At 38.7% G+C, this 24354-nt stretch overlaps 1 protein-coding gene across 1 annotated transcript; it reads left to right on the top strand.

Moving 5' to 3' along the window:
* The first annotated feature begins 16126 nt into the window (after window positions 1-16126).
* LOC145624137 (large ribosomal subunit protein uL14) lies at window positions 16127-18447 on the top strand. Its single transcript, XM_081677098.1, has 3 exons — window positions 16127-16266; window positions 16373-16657; window positions 18099-18447. Exons 1-3 carry the CDS (start codon window positions 16254-16256, stop codon window positions 18221-18223), a joined length of 423 nt encoding a protein of 140 aa, XP_081533224.1. The 5' UTR covers window positions 16127-16253; the 3' UTR covers window positions 18224-18447.
* The last annotated feature ends 5907 nt before the right edge of the window (window positions 18448-24354 follow it).

The raw sequence follows: 24354 nt of genomic DNA, 5'->3' as shown, positions 1-24354 counted from the left end.
GATCATACACTAAAGTACGGTGGCGTCCAAAAGGGAATAAGATAGAGCAAAAGAGTCGCCAACAAGTTTTTTAGGAACTTGTAAACCATTCACGAGGTGAAGGTTACACCCCTTAACGATCCAAGAGATCGTCAACTCCATAAGGTCTAGAACCAAATAAGGGTTCGGGGATGAAGGTACAAATCCAACCTAAAAGAGATTGAACCTGCCCTAATAATAGGCCTCTACTTTATTCTGATCGTATTCATGTGCGCTTTTTAATTAACATGCAATCAATAGGATTAACCCTAAACCTGTTTATCTATGTTGGTTGAATTTAATGCACAAATAAACTATTATTGGCGATCACTTGAATTATAATCACATTAACCCTAACAAGATTATTAATTATCTTATTAAGCGTGATTACAAGTACCAAATTCCCTTTAAACACGCATAAAAGGTGTGATCAAGCAATAAAAATAAATATCATCAAGCAACATAATAATAATCAATAATCATGAATAATAATAATAATAATAATAATAATAATAATAATAATAATAATAATAATAATAATAATAATAATAATAATAATAATAATAATAATAATAATAATAATAATAATAATAATAATAATAATAATAATAATAATAATAATAATAAAATCATCATCAAAATAATAATAATAATATTCATAATCTTTATAACAATTATAATCATAATCATGTTCATGTTAATATTAAAGCATAATAATAGCAAGATCCTAGGCATGATACTAACAAGATTAATAACAAACCCTAGCATGTCACTAAGCAATAAAAATCAAATCTTTAGCCCTAACATGATACTAACAATCATAAATATTAGGAAGAGAATAAAAGGCATCATAGGAATCATATTTAATGTTAAAATTACCCTAGACATGATACTAGGAATATCATAATAACAATGTAAACATGATTTCTACATCATAATATCAATAAATCATTAAAGTACTTACTTTGATGCCTCGTACCTCTTTCTAATAACAAAATACACACATTAGTAACTTCAAGGAAAATAATAAACAAACAATCAAATTAAATAATTGAAATAGAGATTTGGGACCAAACCCTCAGAAATTAAAACCTTTCACATCTAGAGCGAAGGCAACTTCGAATATGGCTAGGTGTTTCTAAATCTTGTGAATGCGGAATTTTGTATAAAAAGCAAAGTTTAGGAGGAGAATGAGAGGATTAAAAGAATGCTAATGAATGTTGATGAATCTTGATGAAAATTGGTGAATCTTGGTGAATCAAAACGGAGTTTTTAATACAATATTTATAGAGAAAATCAGCCAAAAAAGATAAATTAACAAAATAGAGTCTGACGCTCAGGAAACAAAGTTGGCGCCAACCCTGGCTAGCTGGCGCCAGGCACCAGCACTAGCGCCAGGCGCCAGGCCTGGTTCCAGGCGCCAAGGCCTGGGGTTGGACGCCAAGCTTGATTTTAACGCGTTTTCGAAAATCCGATAAGTTTACCGTACTGGAGGATAAAATAATATAATTTCTTCGAAAATGCTATTTGATTTTGATTAAAACTCTGAAAAGTCAACAAAGTCAACTTATCAATGCTAATTGAATTAGGAATGATAAAGAACCTTCTAGAAGAATCTAGAAGACTAAAACCATTACTAATTGCATTAGGAATGATAAATCATATTAGGCCCTCCCCTAGATCATTGGGCCGTACATAAAGCTCAAACCGGGCCCAGTTTGGTAAATTGGCCATAACTTCCTCAATATTCATTGGAATTGGGCTTATAATATATCGTTAGAAAGGTCTTTGCAAGCCCCATCCAACTACACCACTATTGGACCCATATCATGGACCAACCAAACTGGATTGGCTGTTTTCTTAAAATAAAGTTTTCAAAAACAGAGAGAAGAGAATAGAAATTAAAACTTTCCGCAACACTAGACTTTCCACACTTTCGTTTCATTCGATTATGATTCGACGTGAAATGTACTCATCACTGGGTTTGGTTTTGGGGAGACACAAATGGGTGTCTACAGTGTATATGTCTGATTTTTGCCTAACTTATTAAAAGCATGCGGCGATTTTTGCCTGACTTATTGACACCCGACTGTCCTTGCCCCTGGACGACTGTGTGGTTGGTTTCAAATGGAGTTGGTTGATTGACTTGGAAACGTCTGATGCTGCAAAGAGCATGATACGTTTGTAAGTCAATCAATCACAGTAGTGATTGCCCCAAAGCAAGTGCACAGCCGTACACAAACAGGCGTTCCAGTCACTAACCAGACGGTGTTTGTCCGTCTTGGTAGAGATTGCATAGCCATTGCACAACTCTTTTGCCCCAATTGGGATAGAAAGTGCAACTTTGGAATAAATAACCTAAGTGAGAACTTCTGAAGGTGACCGACTGATGCCTAGAGGCATCCGGTATTTGGTAACTTGGACATTCTTCACAGATCATTCTGGTCAGACGACTATGAGTTGACCAATTTGGTCTTTCAATTTTTGCCGTCTGCATAGGTACGTAGAACTGACAACTAGTCTGTTCTCTGCGACGATTGCACCCGGAGAGGTGTCTCCGGACGCCTTTTTCCATGTTAGGACAGGCGGTTTTATAAAATAAGCAACCATCCGGCTGTTTTAGCCTTTGGTCTTGTTTAGGACCGGTTGTATAGCCACTAAGCGTTCTTGTGCTTAGCTTTTAATCGGAGCATTGGCCGAGTGTTATCACAACATTAAATTTACACTAAATTTCGAACTTAGTTGGTTTAAACAAATAAGCCCGTCTGGGCGGACAGGCAATTATTAAATCATACCAAGTATCAAACCTAGTTAAATAAACAAAGGATCCGTCTGAGTATTACCCAGGTGGTCAAATAAATGTAACCTTTACTAAGTATCAAACTTAATTAGGTAAATGAAGAATCCGTCTGAGTATTACCCAGGCGGATAATCAAAACAATTTTGCAAACAAAGTCTGAATTCTCATTAATTGACTCACTGTTTACAAAAAAATTTCCTTCTCAGAAGTAGTACTTTTTCAAATTGTCTACATTCCAAGTTCTAGGCAGGCGTCTACCGTCTGGAGTTTCCAGGCGGTAGGTGTCGTCTCTTACTTCTTCATAAATCCGGTAGGGACCTTCCCAATTTGGAGTTAGCTTTCCCAGCTCATTGGCCCTACCGGTTGCCTCCATTTTCCGTAACACTAAGTCGTCAACTTTCAAGGGACGCTTGTGTACTCTCTTGTTGTAAGCTCTGGTCATTCTCAGACGGTAAATCTCATGACGCAAGGCGGCATTGCCCCTGCGTTCTGAGAGTGAATCCAATTCCAGGCGCATTGCTTCCCAGTTTGTCTCTTCATCATAAAACATGACTCTGAGAGTCGGCTCGTAATGTTCAATGGGCAAGACGGCTTTAGCATCGTAAACCATAAGAAATGGGGTTTTACCGGTTGCCCCCTTTGCTGTTGTCCGGATGGCCCATAGGACATGGATTAACTCTTCTGCCCACAAGCCACCGGCTCTTTTAATTTTCTTTTTAATGCCGTCTGAGATTAGTTTGTTGAAGGCTTCAACTTGGCCGTTTGCTTGGGGTCAGCCGACTGATGCAAAACAGCTTGAGATCCCTTGATCTCCCAACCAAGTTTTGAGCTGAGGCGTCTCAAAATGAGGACCATTATCGAACACCATAGACATAGGTACCCCATACCGGGTAATAATAATCTTCCAGATGAAGGAAATTACGTCTGAGGTCTTGATGTTCTTAACCGCCTCAGCCTCCACCCACTTGGTGAAATAATCCACAGCCACCAAGATGTAGCGCTTTCCGCCTGGAGCAGTCGTGTAAGGACCTAAGATGTCCATGCCCCATTTTGCAAACGGGATTGGGCTGTGGATGGCCGTCAGATCAGTAGCCGGACAGTGAATAAGTTTGTCGAATTTTTGGCACTTGTCACATTTCTTCACCAACTCCTTGGCGTCTGCCTCAAGAGTGGGCCAAAAATAATGTTGTTTGGCTCTGACAGCTAGGGACCTGCCGCCTATGTGGGAGGCGCAGAATCCCGAGTGCAAGTCTTCGAGAACTTCCTTCCCCTTTTCCGGGGTAACACACTTTAACAGAGGCTTCAGAAACCCCGCCTTTAAGAGTTCTCCATTTCTCAACTCGAAGTTTGCAGCTCGCTTCTTCAGGACGGCTGCCTCCTGTGGAGAATCAGGAAGTGTACCATCTGAAAGGTAGTCCCAGATGCCATCCATCCAGGTAGAGCTTCGGTCTAGAATTCCAATGGGATCTTCATAGATGCTTCTTTTTTCAAGTATTTTCCCTCATACTGGCTAACAACCAACTGTGAATCAGAGTAGGCGTCAATTTTCATTCCCCCTGCCGCCTTACACATACGGATACCGGCGAGCAGGGCTTCATATTCCGCCTCATTGTTAGAGGCCTGAAACTGGAATCGTAGTGCATACTCATATCTGTCCCCTTCAGGAGACTCGTAGATTACACCTGCACCACAGCCATTCTTTGTGGAGCTCCCGTCTACATACACTTTCCAAACCTGATCAAGATTATCCGGAGCCACCGGACGGGTCATTTCAACAATGAAGTCGGCAAACGGCTGACCTTTCACTGCTTTTCTTGGTTCGTAAGTGATTTCAAGACTTTGCATTTCAATAGCCCATTTCAACATTCTCCCGGATGACTCCAAGGTGGACATTGGCCGCTTGAGTGGCTGGTCGGTGTAAATCACCACCGGATGTGCCAAAAAGTAAGTGTAGGGAATAATTTCAAGCCTTAAAAATCCCACTAGCTTGAACCCCACTGTGATCATACACTAAAGTACGGTGGCGTCCAAAAGGGAAGAAGATAGAGCAAAAGAGTCGCCAACAAGTTTTGAAGGAACTTGTAAACCATCACGAGGTGAAGGTTACACCCCTTAACGATCCAAGAGATCGTCAACTCCATAAGGTCATGAACCAAATAAGGGTTCGGGGATGATGGTACAAATCCAACCTAAAAGAGATTGAACCTGCCCTAATAATAGGCCTCTACTTTATTCTGCTCGTATTCATGTGCGCTTTTTGATTAACATACAATCAATAGGATTAACCCTAAACCTGTTTAATCTATGTTGGTTGAACATTAATGCACAAACAAATCTATTATTGGCGATCACTTGAAATTATAATCACAATTAACCCTAACAAGACTATTAATTATCTTATTAAGCGTGATTACAAGTACCAATTCCCTTTAACATGCAATAAAAGGTGTGATAGCAATAAATAAATATCAAGCAACATAATAAATAATCAATATCATGAATAAAATAATCATCATATTAATAATAATTGAAATAATTATCATAAATAAAATAATCATCAAAATAATAATATTCATAATCAATATAACAATTATAATCATAATCATATTCATGTTAATATTAAAGCATAATAAAAATAGCAAGATCCTAGGCATGATACTAACAAGATTAATAACAAACCCTAGCATGTCACTAAACAATAAAAATCAAATCTTTAACCCTAACATGATACTAACAATCATAAATATTAGGAAGAAAATAAAAGGCATCATAGCAATCATATTTGATATTAAAATTAACCTAGACATGATACTAGGAATATAACAACAATATAAACATGATATCTACATCATAATATCAATTAAAAACAATTAAAGTACTTACTTGGATGCCTCGTACCTCTTTCTAATAACAAAATACACACGTTAGTAACTTCAAGGAAAATAATAATCAAAGCAATTAAATTAAATAATTGAAAGAGAGATTTGGGACCAAACTCTCATAAATTAAAACCTTTCACGTCTAGGACGAAGGCAACTTCGAATATGGCTAGGTGTATCAAGATCTAATGAATGCGGAATTTTGTATGAAAAACAAAGTTTAGAAAAGAAAGAATGCCAAAAGATTAAGAATTGAGAATTGATGAAAGAAAGATGATGAATAAATAGAATTGGAGAATGTTGATGATTATTAATTGTAGATTATAGATTGTAGACAAAGTGATTGTTGAATGTAGATTGTAGATGATGAAGATAGTTGATGAAGACTTAAGAATAAGGAGAATTCGTGAATGAAAACGGAGTTTTTGATACGATATTTATAGAGAAAATCATCCAAAAAAGATAATTTATCAAAACAGAGTCTGAAGATCACAAAAACAACTTGGCGCCAGCCCTGGCTCATTGGCGCCAGGACCAGTGGCTAGCGCCAGGCGCCAATCCTGGTTCCAGGCGCCAAGGCCTGGGGTTGGACGCCAAACCGCCTTTTAACACGTTTTCGAAACTATGATAATTTTACCGTACTGGAAGATAAAATAATATAATTTCAGTCGAAAATGCTATTTGATCTAATTAAAACTCTAAAGAATCCTAATTGAATTAAGAATGACAAGACCTTCTAGAATGTTCTAGGAGACCAAAACCATTCCTAATTACATTAGGAATGATAAATCATATTAGGCCCTCCCCTAGATCATTGGGTCGTACTTAAAACTCAAACCGGGCCCAGTTTAGTAAATTGGCCATAACTTCCTCAATATTCATCGGAATTGGGCTTATAATATATCGTTGGAAAGGTCTTTGCAAGCCCCATCCAACTACACCACTATTGGACCCATATCATGGACCAACCAAACTGGATTGGCTGTTTTCTTAAAATAAAGTTTTCAAAAACAGAGAGAAGAGAAAGGAAAAGAAATAAAACTTTCCGCAACACTAGACCTTTCCACACTTTCGTTTCATTCGATCATGATTCGACGTGAAAGGTACTTATCACTGGGTTTGGTTTTGGGGAGACACAAATGGGTGTCTACAGTAAGGCTTCAGCTTTTTGAATGCCATATACAAAGCAAGGCCAAATTTTTCAACCATGGGGTACTGGAGTTCAGCATGTTTGAGAACATGGCTAATGAAGTAAACCGGGAGCTGAACGCCGTCTCGCTCAGCAAGGAGAACGACACTGAGAGCGTGATCTGAGACGGCTAAATACATAAACAACGTCTCCCTAGGCAAGGGACTGACCAGCCTAGGTAGAGAATGCAAGTGTTCTTTTAACTTATGGAATGGCGTCTCAGCATCGTCCCCCCATTCAAACCTGGTCTTCTTCCTGATTGCTTGGAAGAAGTAAAGGCATTTGTCGCCTGACCGGCTGAGGAACCTCCCCAAGGTAGCCAGGCAACCAGTGAGTCTCTGAACTTCCTTGACAGAACGGGGTGACTTCATGTCAATCACCGCCTGTATCTTTTCGGGGTTAGCCTCTATCCCCCTTTGATCAATCAAGAATCCAAGAAACTTCCCAGACTCAACACCAAAGACGCATTTCTTGGGGTTTAACATGACCTTATGCCGCCTGAGGGTGGTGAATGTTTCTCGGAGATCAGCAAGGTGATCCGCATGTTGCTTGGATTTGACTATCATGTCATCAATATACGCCTCCACATTCCTCCCAATTTGATTAATGAAGACCGTATTAATCATCCGTTGGAAAGTGGCAGGCGCATTTTTCAAGCCAAATGACATCACATTATAACAGAATAACCCCAAATCAGTGAAAAAGGTCATCTTCTCTTCATCTTTCTTCCAGAGGGGTATTTGATGGAAGCCGGAATAGGCATCCATAAAGCTCATCAAGGCGTGACCGGCTGTGGAGTCGACCAGACTGTCGATCTTTAGAAGCGGGTAACTGTCCTTTGGACACGCCTTGTTGAGGTCTGTGTAATCAACACACATGCGCCAGGTCCCATTCGGTTTTTTAACAAGGACCACATTGGCCACCTAGTCGGGGAAATTACAAGGCCGAATGAACCTGGCTTCTAGCAGCTTTTTAACTTCGGCAGCTGCCGCCTGACTTCTTTCCTCGCCGTGGTTTCTTTTCTTTTGCCGGATGGGCTTCTTTTTGGGGTCCACGGTGAGTTTGTGGACAACGAGATCCGGGCTGACGTCTGGCATCTCTTCCACCTCAAAGGCAAAAATGTCTTTGAATTCTTTCATCAGAAGGTGCAAGCTTGCACCCAGAGTAGCATGAGCAACCGTCCCAACCTTTATAGTACGCTCTGGACGGCTGTCATCCAAAGCGAGATCAATGTTTTCACCAGCCGGTTGGGGACGGAGCTCGTCTGACCGTTCACCGGTCAGTGATTGCTATTTTTTCTCTTTCTTCACCTCCACCAGCAGAGGTGCCTTTCTTTTCTTCCCGACTGCTAGTGGGGCAGGTACTGGCTCGGCATCCTTGACATTGTCAAGGTCTATTGGTTCCTGGCCGCCTGGGGCCACAGTATCCTTGACGGCTGAGAGGTAACACTCCAGAGCCGTCTTCTGATCCCCATTCAAGGAACCAACAGAGCCGTCATCCCTCTCATACTTGATGAGCATGAGAGACGGGATGATTACTGCCTTGGCTTCGTTGAGAGTTGGCCGACCAAGGATAATGTTGTAGGCGGTCAACTCCTCAACGACCAAGAATCTGACGACAACATGTCGTCCCTGGCCTTTGTCTCCCAGCTGGATGGGTAAGTCAATTCTCCCGGCTGGGTAGACCATCCCACCCCCAAAACCAACCAAGGGGTGGGTGACCGGATGCATGCTGCTGACATTGTATTTCAGCTTTTGCAGACACCGGAGGCTGATGATGTCTGATGAGCTGCCGGTGTCAATAAGGATCCGTTCAACCAGCTGATTGGCAACCTTACATTCAATGACGACCGGGTCATCATGCGGGCGGCGGACGCTGCCCATGTCCTTCTCAGTGATCAGGACGTCTGGGAAGGAGGAGCTTATAGACGCCTGCTCATCATCATATTTGTCCAGGAATGGCAACGGATTGGATTCGGGTCGGATGGAGCTCCACCCGCATCCACCCGAATTAATCATCCGCTCCACTCGATCCACCCATCACCCGCAAAACCCATCACACGCATCCGATCCATCCGTCATCCGCGGATGAAATGGGTGGATCGGATGTTTAACGGGTGATAATTATAATCCTACTCTAACTATAAAATCTAATACATTAGAATAAAAAAAAACAAAAAACTTTTAGCCAATTTTAAACTTAAAAAGTAAACCATTAATTAAATTTTTATTTCAAACTATAGCAATAATAATAATCATGAACTTACTTTTTTTTTGAACGGAATCATGAACTTATTTCGGTACTACATAATTGGGAATTGAGGGAGGTTTTATATTTTTAAAAATAAAATTAAAGAATTTTTAGATTTTTTTTTTTTAGAAATATACAGTACATACATAGTGTAGTATACTAGTATATAAGAAAATTGAGAATTTTTTTTATATATATACGGATGGACTGCAGATCGGGTGATAAACGGATGACGGATCGGGTGACGGATGAAACGGAGCCCCACCCGAATCCGACCCGATCCGTCACCCGCCCTTCATCCATTTAATGCGGATTTTCGTCCATTTATTTATTTCGGGTGGATCGGATTTGCGGATATCCATTTAAAATTGTCATCCCTATCTTTGTCCATCTTTCGAAGATGGCTTTTGGTGCCCCGGATGGTAGGGCCACCACATGAGAACCCGTCTGCTATTGTGTAGACCGGCTCCTTGTCGGTATCCGAGCTACTAGCAGGCTGGGGGGTAGTCTTGGAGGACTGATCCTTGTTCTTCTTCTTTGCCCCGGCTGGGGACTTAGAAATGTAGGACTTTAACATCCCCTTGTCAGCCAGACGGTCCAACGCCCGTTGAAGGCTGAAGCAGTCGTTGGTGTCATGGCCAACTTCCTCATGGTATTGACAGAATTTGTTTTTGTTCCTTGATTGAATGGAACTTTTCATTGGATTCGACTTCTCTAAGGACAGCCGATCCTTAATTTCCATGAGGATGGAGTTGTAGTCCTTGTTAAACTCGTACTTAGGGACGTTCGGTTTAAATTCTTTCTTTTTCTTCTGGGACGGCTGGTCAGAGTCACTAACCGCCCAGATTTCTTTTCTTTTCTTGCTCTCTTCTTTATTTTTGGCCGGCTGAGCAGGCCAGCTGTCTTTCTGTTTGTTAGACTTCTTGGAGTCCGATTGATTACCAGGCGAGCAGAGGTCGGTTGCTTGAATATAGCTTTCCGCCTCCCTCAGGGCCGCCTGTAAAGTGAAAGCCCCTTTTTTTTACTAGGTCGAACTTAAAAGTCGACCCGTCTCTTAGACCCTTGAAAAAGTCTGTAAAAGCTACCTCATCAGACAGTCCTTGAATCTGAATTCTAATCAGATTGAACCGCCTGACATAGGAGCGCAACCCTTCTCTCTCCCCCTGCTTAATGGTACTCAAGTTCAGGCTTGTTTTCTTAGCAGGGATGTTCATTGAGAAGTTGGAAGCTAACAGGAAGGCAAGCTTCCTGAAACTATCAATGGACCCGGCTGGCAAGTTGCCAAACCATTGTTGGGCAATGCCCTTCAATGTAGCCGAGAAGCATCGACACTAGGCGGCATCATCCAACCCCTGTAAATACATGAGGTTGGTGTAAGCCATGAGGTGATCTTCCGGGTTGGTGGTACCATCATAGGTACCTACCAATACATTCTTAACCTTGGCCGGCTGTGCCGCCTCGGTTATATCCCGGGTGAACGCAGAAGGTTGTTCACCCAGGCGAAGCAGACGGAGCTGCCAGTCTAGTGGCTGGACATTGTGATATGTCGCCTGACCTCCGAAGAGGGCCGGCTGTATGAAGTGAGGAGGATACTAACCGTAGACCTGAGATGGTACATACGGTGCAGTTCCTATCATCTGAGGGCCAGAATGGACGGTATTACCGCCTATGTGGCTCTCATGCAGGGAAAGTGCATTCCCTGCAGAGGTGTTGTTGAAGCTGTCAGGAAAGTTCGACGTGGAAGCCGACTCAGACAACTGTTGATTTCTCTTCCGGTTGATGATTTCCCGGGCATCAAGAGTTGATTTTTTACTTCCCACCGGCTGTTGAGTCCGGCGGGTATTGTTGGTATTCCTCTTAGGAAGAAGAATTTTGGACCAATCAATGGTCCCGGCTGCCTTCTCCTTTGGATGAGGAGTGGGCTGCCGATCTCTGACTAACTTTCCCTTTTCCAGAGGAGTCTTCTTGGCCGATTGGCCTCTACTTGGGCCAGCCCGGCTCTTAGTGATCAGCTCTTTAATTTCACCCTTGAAACTCGTCATGAATCTCATGAGTTCGTCTCGGGTGACGGGTGTTGATCCAGCTGCCGTATGGGTTTCCCCTTCCGGCTGTCCAGGGGGTCAATTTGTACCCGCCTGGGAGGCACCCCGCTCCAGAGTCTCTCTGGGCCGGATGCGCTTGGTTATCAGAGAGCCATCATCGGCTGTATAGGTTTCGACCTGAGGATCTTCATCCTCCTGGTCTGTAAAGACTTCTGGGTCATCGCCTAGAAGATTAGGAGGTGGTACAGACTCTTGAACCATCTTCGAGGTACTATCCCCACAGACGGCGCCAAATGTTTTGGGTGTTTTTGTCGCTCGGGAGAGTTACAACTCGAAGACTGATCCGGCGTGAGCTGCACCTGCAAAACAAACGGAGACACCGGTTGGGTGGTGCTCCGCCTCTGACGCACAAGTTAGTAACTTGAAGGGAGAGAAAAAGGTCCGGAAATTTAGGCGGGTATCTGCTCGAATTCCAAGCTCAGATGTCTCTATCACAGGGACCATTTGTAATAAATGGTAAAACGTGTCCTCCAAAAGAGGGGAATCTCCCTATTTATAGGGTCCTCGGGATTTGTGCCCCTGATTAGGTCACTAAACCCTAATCATTGGTGGGCTGCGCCGCATTGCGGCTTTCTCGAGATTTGGGCCTAATGTAACATATGCTATGTTTTAATGTATTTTCTTAGTATCCTATATTTTAAATTTCTAGTCATGTACTTTAAATCTCTATCATCAATAAAAGTTTGTATGATATTATTCTAAACTAATCTCAAATTTATTTTTTGAAGATATGGATCTGCCGAAGTTAGTTTCGAATATCAATGCCTTTTGGGCAGTGGAACAACACATACTATCTTAAAGGATAGAAAATATTTTTCACAACTAAAGTTGTTTCAAGCAAATGTAAACACCATTTCCGGGTCAGCTAAATTAATTGAAGGATCTGGAAAGGCTTGTATAATGCTTCCAAATGGAACAAAATTAATAATAATTAATGCTTTATATTCGAGTAAATCTCGAAGAAATCTCATAAGCTTTAAAGATGTACGCCAAAATGGCTATCATCTAGAAACAATGACGACAGATCAAAGGGAGTATACATGCCTCACGGCAGAAAAACATGGCAAGAAACATATATATGAGAAATTGCCAGCATACTCTTTGGGGTTATATCGTATAAAATACGACCCGTGGAAATTAATATGGTATCTAACCAGAAATTAGATGACAAAAATTTGATTATTTTATGGCATGATCGTTTGGGGCATCCAGCAATTGGGATGATGCAAAGAAATGTCAAAATTCCTCGATCAGATGAATTAACATGATCTGCATGTTCACTTGGCAAATTAATAATAAGGCCATCTATGAACAAAATTGCTATTGAATCTCCAAAATTCTTGGAAAGAATTCAGGGAGATATATGTGGGCCAATTAATCCAGCATGTGGACCATTTCGATATTTCATGGTTTTAATTGATGCTTCTACACGATGGTCACATGTTAGTCTACTTTCAAGTAGAAATGTTGCCTTTGCAAAATTACTTGCCCAAATTATCAAATTAAGAGCACAGTTCCCAGATCATACAATACAGAAAATAAGGCTTGACAATGCTGGGGAATTCACATCCCAAACATTTAATCATTATTGTATGTCAATTGAAAGTGATGTTGAACACCCAGTAGCTCATGTTCATACACAAAATGGTCTAGCTGAATCACTAATTAAGAGATTACAATTGATTGCAAGGCCATTATTAATGAGGTCAAAATTGCCATCATTTGCTTGGGGACATGCTATAATACATGCAGCAGCACTAATTAGATTGAGACCTACAGCTTATCATAAATTCTCACCACTACAACTTATTTGTGGTCGAGAACCAAGTATCTCACATCTAAAAATCTTTGGTTGTGTTGTATATGTTCCCATTGCTCCACCCCAACGAACAAAAATGGGTCCACAAAGAAGACTGGGAATTTATGTCGGGTTTGAATCCCCTTCTATAATTAAATATCTTGAACCATTGACTGGTGACTTATTTACGGCTAGATTTGCGGACTGTCACTTAATGAAACAGTATTCCCAGCCTTAGGGGGAGAGAAAGTGGACCCACGTGAGAAAGAAATAGAACTTATTTGGAATGCAACACAACTGTTGATGTTAGACCCACGAACAAATATGTGTGAACAAGAAGTCAAGAAAATTGTTCATTTACAAAGTGTTGCAAATCAATTGCCTGATGCATTTGTAGACACAAAGAAGGTGACAAAATCACATATACCAGCAGAAAATGCTCCTGCACGTATCGAAATTCCAACTGGTAATAAGGCCATAGAAAGTGAATCTCAAGCACGCAGAAAGCGTGGTAGACCACTTGGTTCAAAAGATTCTAAGCCAAGAAAATTGAAAAGATTGGATGGAATAGAAAATGAGACTAATGATGTTCCCCCGTCAGAAGGTCAAGAAAGACCAAATGTGGATGAAAGTAAAGAAAATGATGATAATCCAATAGGGCACGAACAAGAAGACAACCCTACGGGAAATGAACAAGATGTTCAAAACATCGATAACAATGAGATTTCAATGAACTACGTCTCTACCAAGACTCAATGGAATAGGAAAGATATTATCGTGGATGAAATATTTGCAAATTCCATCGCAATCGACATTATGTCTGATGAAAATGATGTTGAACCAAGAACGGTAGAAGAATGTCGACGTAGGAGTGATTGGCCAAAGTGGAAGGAGGCAATGCTGGCTGAGTTAAAGTCACTTGAAAAACGAGAAGTTTTTGGAAATATAACCCTTACACTAGCAGGTGTAAAACCCGTTGGATACAAATGGGTATTTGTGAGAAAACGTAATGAGAAAAATGAAATAGTTAGATACAAGGCAAGACTTGTAGTCCAAGGATTTTCTCAGATTCCAGGGATTGATTATGAAGAAACATATTCTCCAGTGGTTGATGCAACCACATTAAGATTTCTGGTAAGTTTGACAGTCACAAAAGGACTGCAAATGCGATTAATGGATGTAGTGACTGCGTATTTGTATGGGTCACTCGATACGGACATTTACATGAAAGTCCCCGAAGGACTAAAACTACCAGAAAACCACAAGCCTAAACAATTGCTTTCCATAAAACTAAAAAGGTCACTTTATGGATTAAAACAATCTGGAAGGATGTGGTATAACCGTCTGAGTGAATACCTTATGAGAGAAGGATTCAAAAACAACCAAGTTAGTCCCTGTGTTTTCATAAAGCGATCACAATCAGGATTCGCTATCATTGCAGTTTATGTTGATGATTTAAATATCATCGGAACCCCAAATGAACTCGAGAAAACTGCAAAATACTTGTTGAAAAATTTGAGATGAAAGACCTTGGGAAAACTAAATTTTGCCTTGGACTGCAAATTGAGCACTTGAGTCATGGTATTTTTGTCCATCAATCAAGCTATACGGAAAGAGTTTTGAAAAGATTCTTCATGGACAAAGCAACTCCAACCAACTTCCCAATGGTTGTTCGTTCTTTGAATATGAAAAATGATCCATTCAGACCCCGAGAAGAAAATGAAGAGATTCTGGGCCCAGAAGTACCATACTTAAGTGCAATTGGAGCCTTAATGTACTTAGCTAACAATACTAGACCCGACATAGCTTTCTCCGTGAACTTGCTAGCCAGGCACAACAATGCACCAACATATAGGCATTGAAAGGGATTTCGACACTTACTCCAGTACCTACGAGGGACACAAGACCTTGGTTTATATTATCAACCAAAACAAGATGCTGCTCTCATTGGGTACGCAGATGCTGGATACTTATCGAATCCTCAAAATGCCAAGTCACAAAATAGATATGTGTTCACTTATGGCGGCACTGCAATATCATGGAAATCAACAAAGCAGACATTGACCGCGACATCCTCAAATCATGCAGAATTGATAGCCCTCTATGAAGCAGGACGAGAATGTGTATGACTGAGGTCGATGATCGGTAATATCCAAAAGGAGTGTGGAATGAACGCAATAACAGAAGACCCAACCATCATATTTGAGGACAATACAACATGCATTGCTCAAGTGACTGAAGGATATATTAAGGGAGATAAAACGAAACATATTGCCCCAAAACTGTTCTTCACACATGATCTGCAAAAGGACGAGGAAATAAATATCCAACAAATTCAGTCTTGTGACAATCTTGCTGACCTGTTCACCAAATCACTTCCTTCGAAGAAATTTGAGCAGTTAGTTCACAAAATCGGGATGCGACATCTCCGTGAACTATGCTGAAATCAGGGGGAGTATTATATGTACTGCACTCTTTTTCCCTTCGATCAGGTTTTTATCCCACTGGGTTTTTCCTGATAAGGTTTTTAACGAGGCAGTAACCAAAGCATATAATACTATATCGTTGTACTCTTTTTCCCTAGCTATGTTTTTTATCCCAAATGGGTTTTATCTAGCAAGGTTTTTAATGAGGCAACAAATATTTTTTTATGTATAAGTATGGGCATTCAAGGGGGAGTGTTAGAAGACAATGTGAATGCCAATCATTGATTTGATGTTGCAATGCACATATAAGTCTAACCCTTGTGAACTTATATGGCAATATATGAGCATGATTGAATTGTACTCTTAGTATAGAAGTATTAGCTATATATATAGAATGTCATACGAGGCAATAATAATAACATACTACAATTTCACTCATCCTCTTTACTCCTTCTCCTTCACTTTCTCCTTTCACTGATTAAAGACTTTCTATCGGTAAACATTTAACACAATGCACATTAAAACACTACTTCAAGTCTTCAACACAATCCAAATCCACAATATGACCCGAACCAATAAGATCCGACTTATACTCAACCCACCCACCCATTGACCCAATTTGACAAATGCTCAGCAAAATGATTCACTAGCAAATTAGCAAGTACCGAAATCCAGCCCATAAAAAAAAACCCCTCAAAAAAACCCTAACATAAAACGCCTCTTTCTCCTCCTCCTAATCACTCCATACAAAAACAAGAGAGAGAGAGTGTGGGAGAAACCCAGCAGCAACAATGTCGAAGCGAGGTAAACCCCATCAACCATCTTCTTCTTCTTCAAATTTTAATCACCCCCAATTTCTTAGTTTAATCACCCCCTATTTGATCTTGATTTGATTTGGTTTGATTTGTAGGACGCGGAGGATCGGCGGGGAACAAGTTCAGAATGTCACTGGGTTTACCAGTGGCAGCGGTGGTGAACTGCGCCGACAACACCGGAGCAAAGAACCTTTACATCATTTCAGTGAAGGGTATCAAGGGTAGGCTTAATCGTTTGCCTTCAGCTTGTGTTGGTGACATGGTTATGGCTACTGTTAAGAAGGGTAAGCCTGATCTTCGTAAGAAGGTTATGCCTGCTGTTATTGTTAGGCAGCGTAAGCCTTGGCGCCGAAAGGATGGTGTTTTCATGTACTTTGAAGGTTTGTTCTTCCTACTTTTTCTGGGTTTTGTTTTGATTCTTGAATTGGGTATTTTTTCTGGGGTTTTGAATGGTGAAATGGGTATTTTGTTTTTAATTATTTTGAGTTTTGAAGAATAGGGTTTTTCTAATTTGTCCTGATTTGTGTTTTTTGATAGTTTGAGTTTGGTTATTGTTGATTTTGTTGGTTTGATTTGTTTTTGTTGTTGAGCATTGTATGTGTTATTGTTTGTCATGGATTGTAATGTTATGTAAGAATGTAAATTCATTTGATTGAATGTAGTTTACTTAATTGAATGTGAAATGAGAGTTGAGGTTACTATGTTGTGTTGATGTTATTGGGTTTTCTTCATTGTTTACTTCAGTTTTGTTGATACTTATGTTGTGGTAAAGTCTTAGTTCCGAATGTTTGTTATTGTGGACTTGTGTTTTTGGGCATTTCGCTATGTTGGGATTGAGATTAATCATTATGTTTAGGTGAGATAATTGAAGCATTTCAGTCAATTGGTATTGATTTGTTGTATACATTATTATTGATCTCTGTTTGATTTTTTATGTTTGTCTCCTTTCGCAAGTTTATGTATAATTGGTTAGTAGTTTAGTACCTCTTTATAGTGTTGTTTTTGTAATCATTTGGATGAAAAACTTGAGCATATTGTTGATGTTTGTCCTGCAGCATAATGAAGCCATTTTTTTTGCTTGTTATGAGTATTAGTTACACTTTATTTGTTCCCATTTTTTAAATTTTCATTTCATTTATATAGCCTTTAAGCTATATTCTCCACATAATTCATCCATCCAAATCGAATTTTAGATGGTAGATCACTATCGAATTTAAACCAGCAATGTGTTAGCTTAATCACAAACTAAAAGTTAAGTAGGTGCATTAGTGTATATTAGAAGTGAGCAATAAGCTATTAAGCGGTAACTGTCTTTTGTGGGAAAGAAGAATCTAAACGATCAAAGAGTGAGTTTTTTTTTTCTTACAATTTGGTTTCAATTAGCCCAGGAAAATAATTAAGCTGTAGAACCATCCATAATCAAGCAATTTTAGTGTTGTTCCCACTGCTTTCGTTTCAAATAATATGTATCTCCTTTAGTTGCTTCTTTGATTCTTGAATAGAGTGGCTGTATATTGGTTGGTCTCTCTTTTTTTGTTGGAAGCATAAAGTAATTTTGCCCAGGATTAAACAGCATGATGTTGATTGTGGCATTCTCCTGGTATATCTATTTTACGTATGGTGTTGTCATATAATGTACATGTACAATTAGGATCTTGTATATTATCTTTAGTCTTCAGACTCCACTCGGTACATAAATCTATCTTTAAATTCTGTTTACAAATCTACATGTAGGATCTTATGTTCTTATATTGTGGGTACTCTGTTATGCTCGTTTGCTTGGACCTTGGTATTAATCTTTGCACTTTCTCTGGTTTGCAGATAATGCTGGTGTCATTGTGAATCCAAAGGGAGAAATGAAAGGATCTGCTATCACCGGACCCATCGGAAAGGAATGTGCTGATCTATGGCCAAGAATTGCAAGTGCTGCTAATGCTATTGTTTAAGTGTGCTTCTGCTCTTTGTAGCCCTATTTACATTTCTAGTGATTTTGGTGTTTAGATTGAATAGTTCGAATTTTGTTAGGGTCATACTTAATATCGTGGTTGAACTTTGAAAGTATCTTTAATAGTCCGTGCTAAAGAAGGAACTCTGTGTTTCAACTGTTGTGGCTTCAATGCCGACTTTTTTCAATGATCATCGGAATTTTGTTTGGAGGTCTTTCATACTACATTGTTGAGCATCTAGTGTCGTCCTAATATGCTGTTTGTGTTGTCAAAGTTCAATATAATTCCATAATAGGTTACACATACAGCACATGATCCCGATTATATTAGTTATATTCACCAGAATTCAAAGCCTTTTCTTTTAATTGAGCTCATGAAAAGTGGTGCTTTTGAATGAAAAATTATTTCATGCCGTATGAGACCTGGAAATTTGCCTCAAATTTATGCCTATACTCTGATATTTTTTTTGAAATGAAGTAACAAAAGAAAGGTGAATAGTTAAAGTGGATTGCTAAATACCGCCAGCTTTTTTTATCAAACCGCCAACAAAAGTGAAGAATGGACAAAATTACCCTTACTCATCCTCACTTTGCTTTCTCTCTCCTAAGGCATCAATCAAGCCTCAAACTCAACCATCAACCACCACAAAAGCAACCACCATTGCCACCCACCACTCACGCCACCACGACCACCACCCATACCACTACAACCACTGCACCAAGGCACCAAATTGTTTTTGAGGCCGAAATCCCGAAAGAACCAACAACAATCATCAACCATCGGACCAACAACAATCATCAGCCATCGGATAAACAACCCACCACCTTCCCACGTCGGCGGGAGGGTGGTGATTTTCTTTTAAATCCGGCGACCAGCACAACCGACGCCCAAAACCGGTCACCCAGAACGGTAATCGGTTTCCAGCGTTGGTTGACCATGGTAGACCAACATCCAAAACCGGTTACCGTCCCGGGTGACCGGTTGACCACGGTAGACCAACATCCAAAACCAGTTACCGTCTCGGGTGACCGATTTTGCACGTCGATTGACCATGGTGAGCGCCGGAGATTATTAAAAACAAGAACTGAGCAAAGTGACGAACTGGTTTTTCAATTTTGACCACCGTGATGCCGGTTCATCACCTCCAATCCTCACCGTTGTTGTCCTTCCACGTCCGGCCACCACTTCTCTTCACCTCTGATGTACAACCTCTATTTGAGGTTGATGGTGGTTTGGATGTGGTATTGTGATGAGAGAGAAAAAAAAATAAAAGAGAAAGAGGAAGATGGGGTGGGGGCCGGATATAGTAAGGGTATTGGTGTCCATTTACCTTAAATGTTGGCGATTTTTATAAAAATTGTTGGCGGTATTTAACACCCCCCTAGTTAAAACCTAAATTTTCAAACATTTATCTGATGTATAATTTTTTTTTTTTTAATGCAATTCATTTGTTGCAGTGCGTGGTATAAAAAGAGGTTCTTCTTGAGGTTGGGGGTTCAATCCCAATCCTCATTAGTAACACTTTGACTCTTTGAGGGTGGGGATCCCTCACTCTCACTCTCAAAGTGTCTAACCTGCAAATACCGGACAAAAAAACCGTGAGGGGTGAGGTACAGTCAGGGTCTTTTTCTTTACAAAAAAGAAAAAAAAAAAAAAAAACTCTCTTCGCAGTATTTGTTCTTGTACAAAGTGATTTTGCTCATTACATACCAAAACATGACATGCTTCAAAAATCAAAACCAATAACGTTCTTAAAATAATCTTACTTAATTTTTTTATTTGTTTTGGAATAATCTTTTAAGAAAATACCTATATAAGTCATCTATGTTAATTTTTCTAATTCACATTGATATATACGAAGTAAGAAAAAATATCGTTAGAATATTTAGTGTTTAGAGAATAATTAGTGTTTAGAGAATAATTGAGTAATATCTTATGGAAAGTTGTGAGGTGATAAGATTTATGCTCCATCACATTAGAAGATACGGAGTCACGGAGTATGTTAAATTGTTAATATCATTAATATGCTATACGTTTACCACAAACTTATTAGCAAAGGATCACCCATAATCTCAATTACAAAAACCTCTACATTATTTTTTTCTCACTAAATGCAGTAAATCTTCAATGGGTTGCCGGAAAAGGAGACGTCAAGGTGTCGGAAAGTGGCCAGAGAACAAGTGGTTAGCGCCGGAGTTATGGACGGAGATATTTGCAAGGCTGCCGGTGGCAACTTTGTTAAGATTCAGGTGTGTATGTAAACAATGGCGCTCAATTATTGATTCATCATATTTTATTTATTCTAAACACCTTAAACTATACAAGAATAATTTTACCAAGCCTAATATACTAGTATTGGAAAGAATTCGTCTCGCTAAAATACTATGTGGTGATGGATATAGGGGATGTACACTTACCGTTCGCACAAGACTCAAATTTAGAAAACTACCACAACGTGTTGGCACTAATGTACAATATTGTAGGGAGTTGTCGCGGTCTGTTATTGTGGGGAGTTGTCACGGGTTGTTATTGTTGAGAAGGAATAACTTTCATGTTTATGATTATTTAAAAAGTATTACTATGACGTTGTGCAACCCTTCTATAAGAAAGGCCTTGACACTTCCACCGTACCCAATTTTGGGCTGCGCCAAAGTTGTATTGGGGTTCGTCTCTTCGTGTAATGATTTTAGGGTGGTTGTTTTTAGAAAAGATAAAATGGATCAACATAAATTGTCATCTTCGATTGCAGTTTATTCACTCAATGATCATACTTGCATTTGATCATGAGTAAGGATGGCGGCGACAGCGACAACAACCCGTGGAGGGTATGGTCTAAAGGAGGTTCAAGTGATAATAGCTACAACATCTTCAAGCCTTACAAAGATAATTTGATTTCCTTTGATGAGAAGTCTGGTACATTTTTGCTAAGGCTTCCCAGGTTATGGAGCCTAAGCTTGGGTAACATTACAAGCTGTCAAGTAAAGCCTTTTGGAAATAATAATGATACTTTTTATGTGGATACATATGAGGAGAGTTTAGTATTGTCTAGGCCGTCCAAAGGCCAAACTTTGATATCGTTCCCATCAAATTAGTAGTGTCTGTGTGTTACCTATCAAAATTAAAGTTCGATTCTTAATTTTTTTTTTGTTTTTGTTTTTTGTTTTTTTTGTTTTTTTTTTTTTTTTAATTTGTACGAAGTATATGTTTTATTTAATTATCATGAGTACTTTATGCTATATAATAACAAATGGCGAAATTAATAGTCTCTGCGCGTTATACAAATACTAAAATAGTTGAAGTTGATCCAAGGAAAAAAAAAACTTGCCAAGTCAAAATTAGTTTGTCTTAAAACCAAATCTATACTATATATTAAAATAAGGACATTTCTAAATTTATGTATGTGCCATGTGTATCATTTCTTACACCAATTATTTAAATTATATGCATACAAAGAGATTCAAACCCAGAGAGTGAGTGAGGGGTAGCTTAATGTGGCTCTCTAAACACCAAAAAAGAGATTCAAACCCAACACCTTATTTGAATGAAAACAATATATATATATATATATATATATATATATATATATATATATATATATATATATATATATATATATATATATATATATAAGTATTAGAATGTAAAACTCGCCTCTCCTCCTCTCTCCTCTTCTCTCCTAGGTTTCTCCAAAATTTTGGCCGTTTAGATCGGAAATAGTCTAATTTCCGAGGAAATTAGACTATTTCGACCCTTTTTCCTTAATTTTATTTAGTTTTGCATTTTAGGTTTCAATTAATCTACACAAATAGTGTAGATATTCGTCTGTCTCCCTGTGGTGGAGTCTTTAGTTTTTTTTTTTAGTTTAGTTGTTTGTTTATGTTTAGGGTTTGTTTGTGTGTTAGGGTTTATAAAAAAGGTAATCATCTTTTGTCCTATTGTTAGTTCTTAGGTAAAGATTTGTACGGCGATATCGCAACGGTTGTCAAGTTTTCAAATGTGTTCAGGCGAATCAGATGAGAATCATCCTAACGGCTACAACAAATCGTTAGATTGTCTCTCCGAAAATGTTGTATAGTCCAGTGATGTGTGCGAGAGATGTGCCAAAGTGCAAGATTTATTCAACGATCGTTGATTTGATAGATGAAGGAAACCCTAATTTGATTTAATTTTATGTGTTTGTTAATTTAGATTTCATTTATAGTTGCCGGATGGCTTTTTATTAATGAATTAATTTGTTTCAAAAAAAAAAAAAGTATTAGAATGTAAAATTAAAACAAAATAAATCCAAAATAAATTATTTTTGTCATTGTATTCCAAATTACCCATAATATAAAAGCTAGCAAGACTTTTAAAACGTGTAATATAAAGATGAAATTATTCAAAGTATTACTTGGAATAAAAGCCGAGCCACACTCTAGTTGTTTGTGTCAAAAGTAGTTTCTGGTAAGGGTAAAATGATATTTTTCGACTTTAAATGGCTTTGACTTTCAAGTAGACTTTTGGGTTTAGTGCATATTAACGTTTATATGTTAAAGCATTTAGATATTAAACTCATGGGTCTAGCTAACTTGTTTTGGATAGACTACGACTCTACGCGTCAATTCCTTGTCAACTTTGGATCACAAATTTTTGGGTCTAGTAAATTGTGGCTAGCCACACGGTGTGACCTATCATCATAAGGATTATTTTGTTAGTGTAATAAGTGTTACTTGCTCAATGTTAAATGGGTTACTTCATCAATGTTATAGGGTTATTCGGTAGTGTTATAGGAATTACTCGATCAGTATTACTAGGGTTACTTAATTAGTGTTATTAGGGTTACTTTGTTATCTTACAAGTGGCCACATGGTATGACCAGCCACACACAAGACGAATTATTTCAGGTTATATTCAGGTCAATTATAGTATACTTCAGTTTTGAATCAACTAATTTTGATTTGAACGTTTAAATTTTAAAGTTAGCTAGTTAGGTTTAGTTTATCTTGTTTGAAGCTCTCATGAAAAACTAAACCACGAGTAAAATTTATTTTAAATTAAAAATCAGTTTAATAAAATATTGTCAAAAACTACCCACTAAATATGTCAGACTCATTATTTTATTTTTTTTTTCGCTCCTAAAATCGATTCTAACCCTCGTGTATATATAACTACTCACAAGTCACAACTCACTCCTTGTATACACTATGGTTAAATTATTTTTTTAAAAAATACCTATATAAGTTAGGATTATCTTCGAAATATAGATTCAAAAAGTTGGGATTGTTTATACTGTATATGTTAATTTTTCCCATTCATCATAAAAAATATCAATAGGATAATTAGAGTTTAGAGAATAATATTTTATGGAAAGCAGTGAGATGATAGGATTGTTTCCTACGTGAATAAATAATTAAATAGGTTCATCACTTTAGAATATATGTGCTATACAAACTTAATAGCAAACGATCACCCGTAACTCCAATTACAAAAACCTCTCAATTTTTTCCTTCTCATCAAACTTGGTAAATCTTCAATGGGTTGCCGGAAAAGGAAACGTCAAGGTGACGGAAAGTGGCCGGAAAACAAATGGTTAGCGCCGGAGTTATTGAAGGAGAATGGAATTCAATGCTTGTCTTTCCATTAGAATTAGGCAGAATATATAATCATTTACAAGCTAGAGTTAGGCCTATAATTAAGGCTTAGAATAGGGAGCTAATTGACTTAGTACGACCTATTAATATGCACAAGATAAATGTATGGTAAGTATAGATATATACAAAGTAACATAATATAATTATCATTATATTCTAACACATCCCCGCAGTCGAAACGGGAGAATCACGAACGCTGAGACTGTCTCGAAAATCTTCAAATAAAACACGAGGTAACCCCTTTGTAAAAATATCTGCAATCTGATATCGAGAGGGTATGTGAAGAACTCGTACTTCGCCCTTAGCGACTTTTTCCCTGACAAAATGAATGTCCATTTCAATATGTTTAGTACGTTGATGCTGTACCGGATTCCCTGATAAATATATGGCACTCACATTATCACAATAAACTAGAGTAGCCTTATGAATAGGAAAATGAAGCTCAAGTAATACGTTTCGGATCCAACATGAATCAGAGACCACATTGGCCACTCCTCTGTA

The sequence above is a fragment of the Chenopodium album genome, chromosome 3 (assembly GCF_948465745.1).
Source record: "Chenopodium album chromosome 3, dcCheAlbu1.1, whole genome shotgun sequence".
NCBI classification, from domain to species: Eukaryota; Viridiplantae; Streptophyta; class Magnoliopsida; order Caryophyllales; family Amaranthaceae; genus Chenopodium; species Chenopodium album.
This window is presented reverse-complemented; position numbering and strand designations above follow the sequence as displayed.

What these genes read in the sequence shown, in the direction of transcription:
- LOC145624137 (XM_081677098.1), top strand. An exon ending in TGTTTTCATGTACTTTGAAG is followed by an intron (nt 16,658 to 18,098) that starts GTTTGTTCTTCC and finishes TCTGGTTTGCAG; the next exon opens with ATAATGCTGGTGTCATTGTG.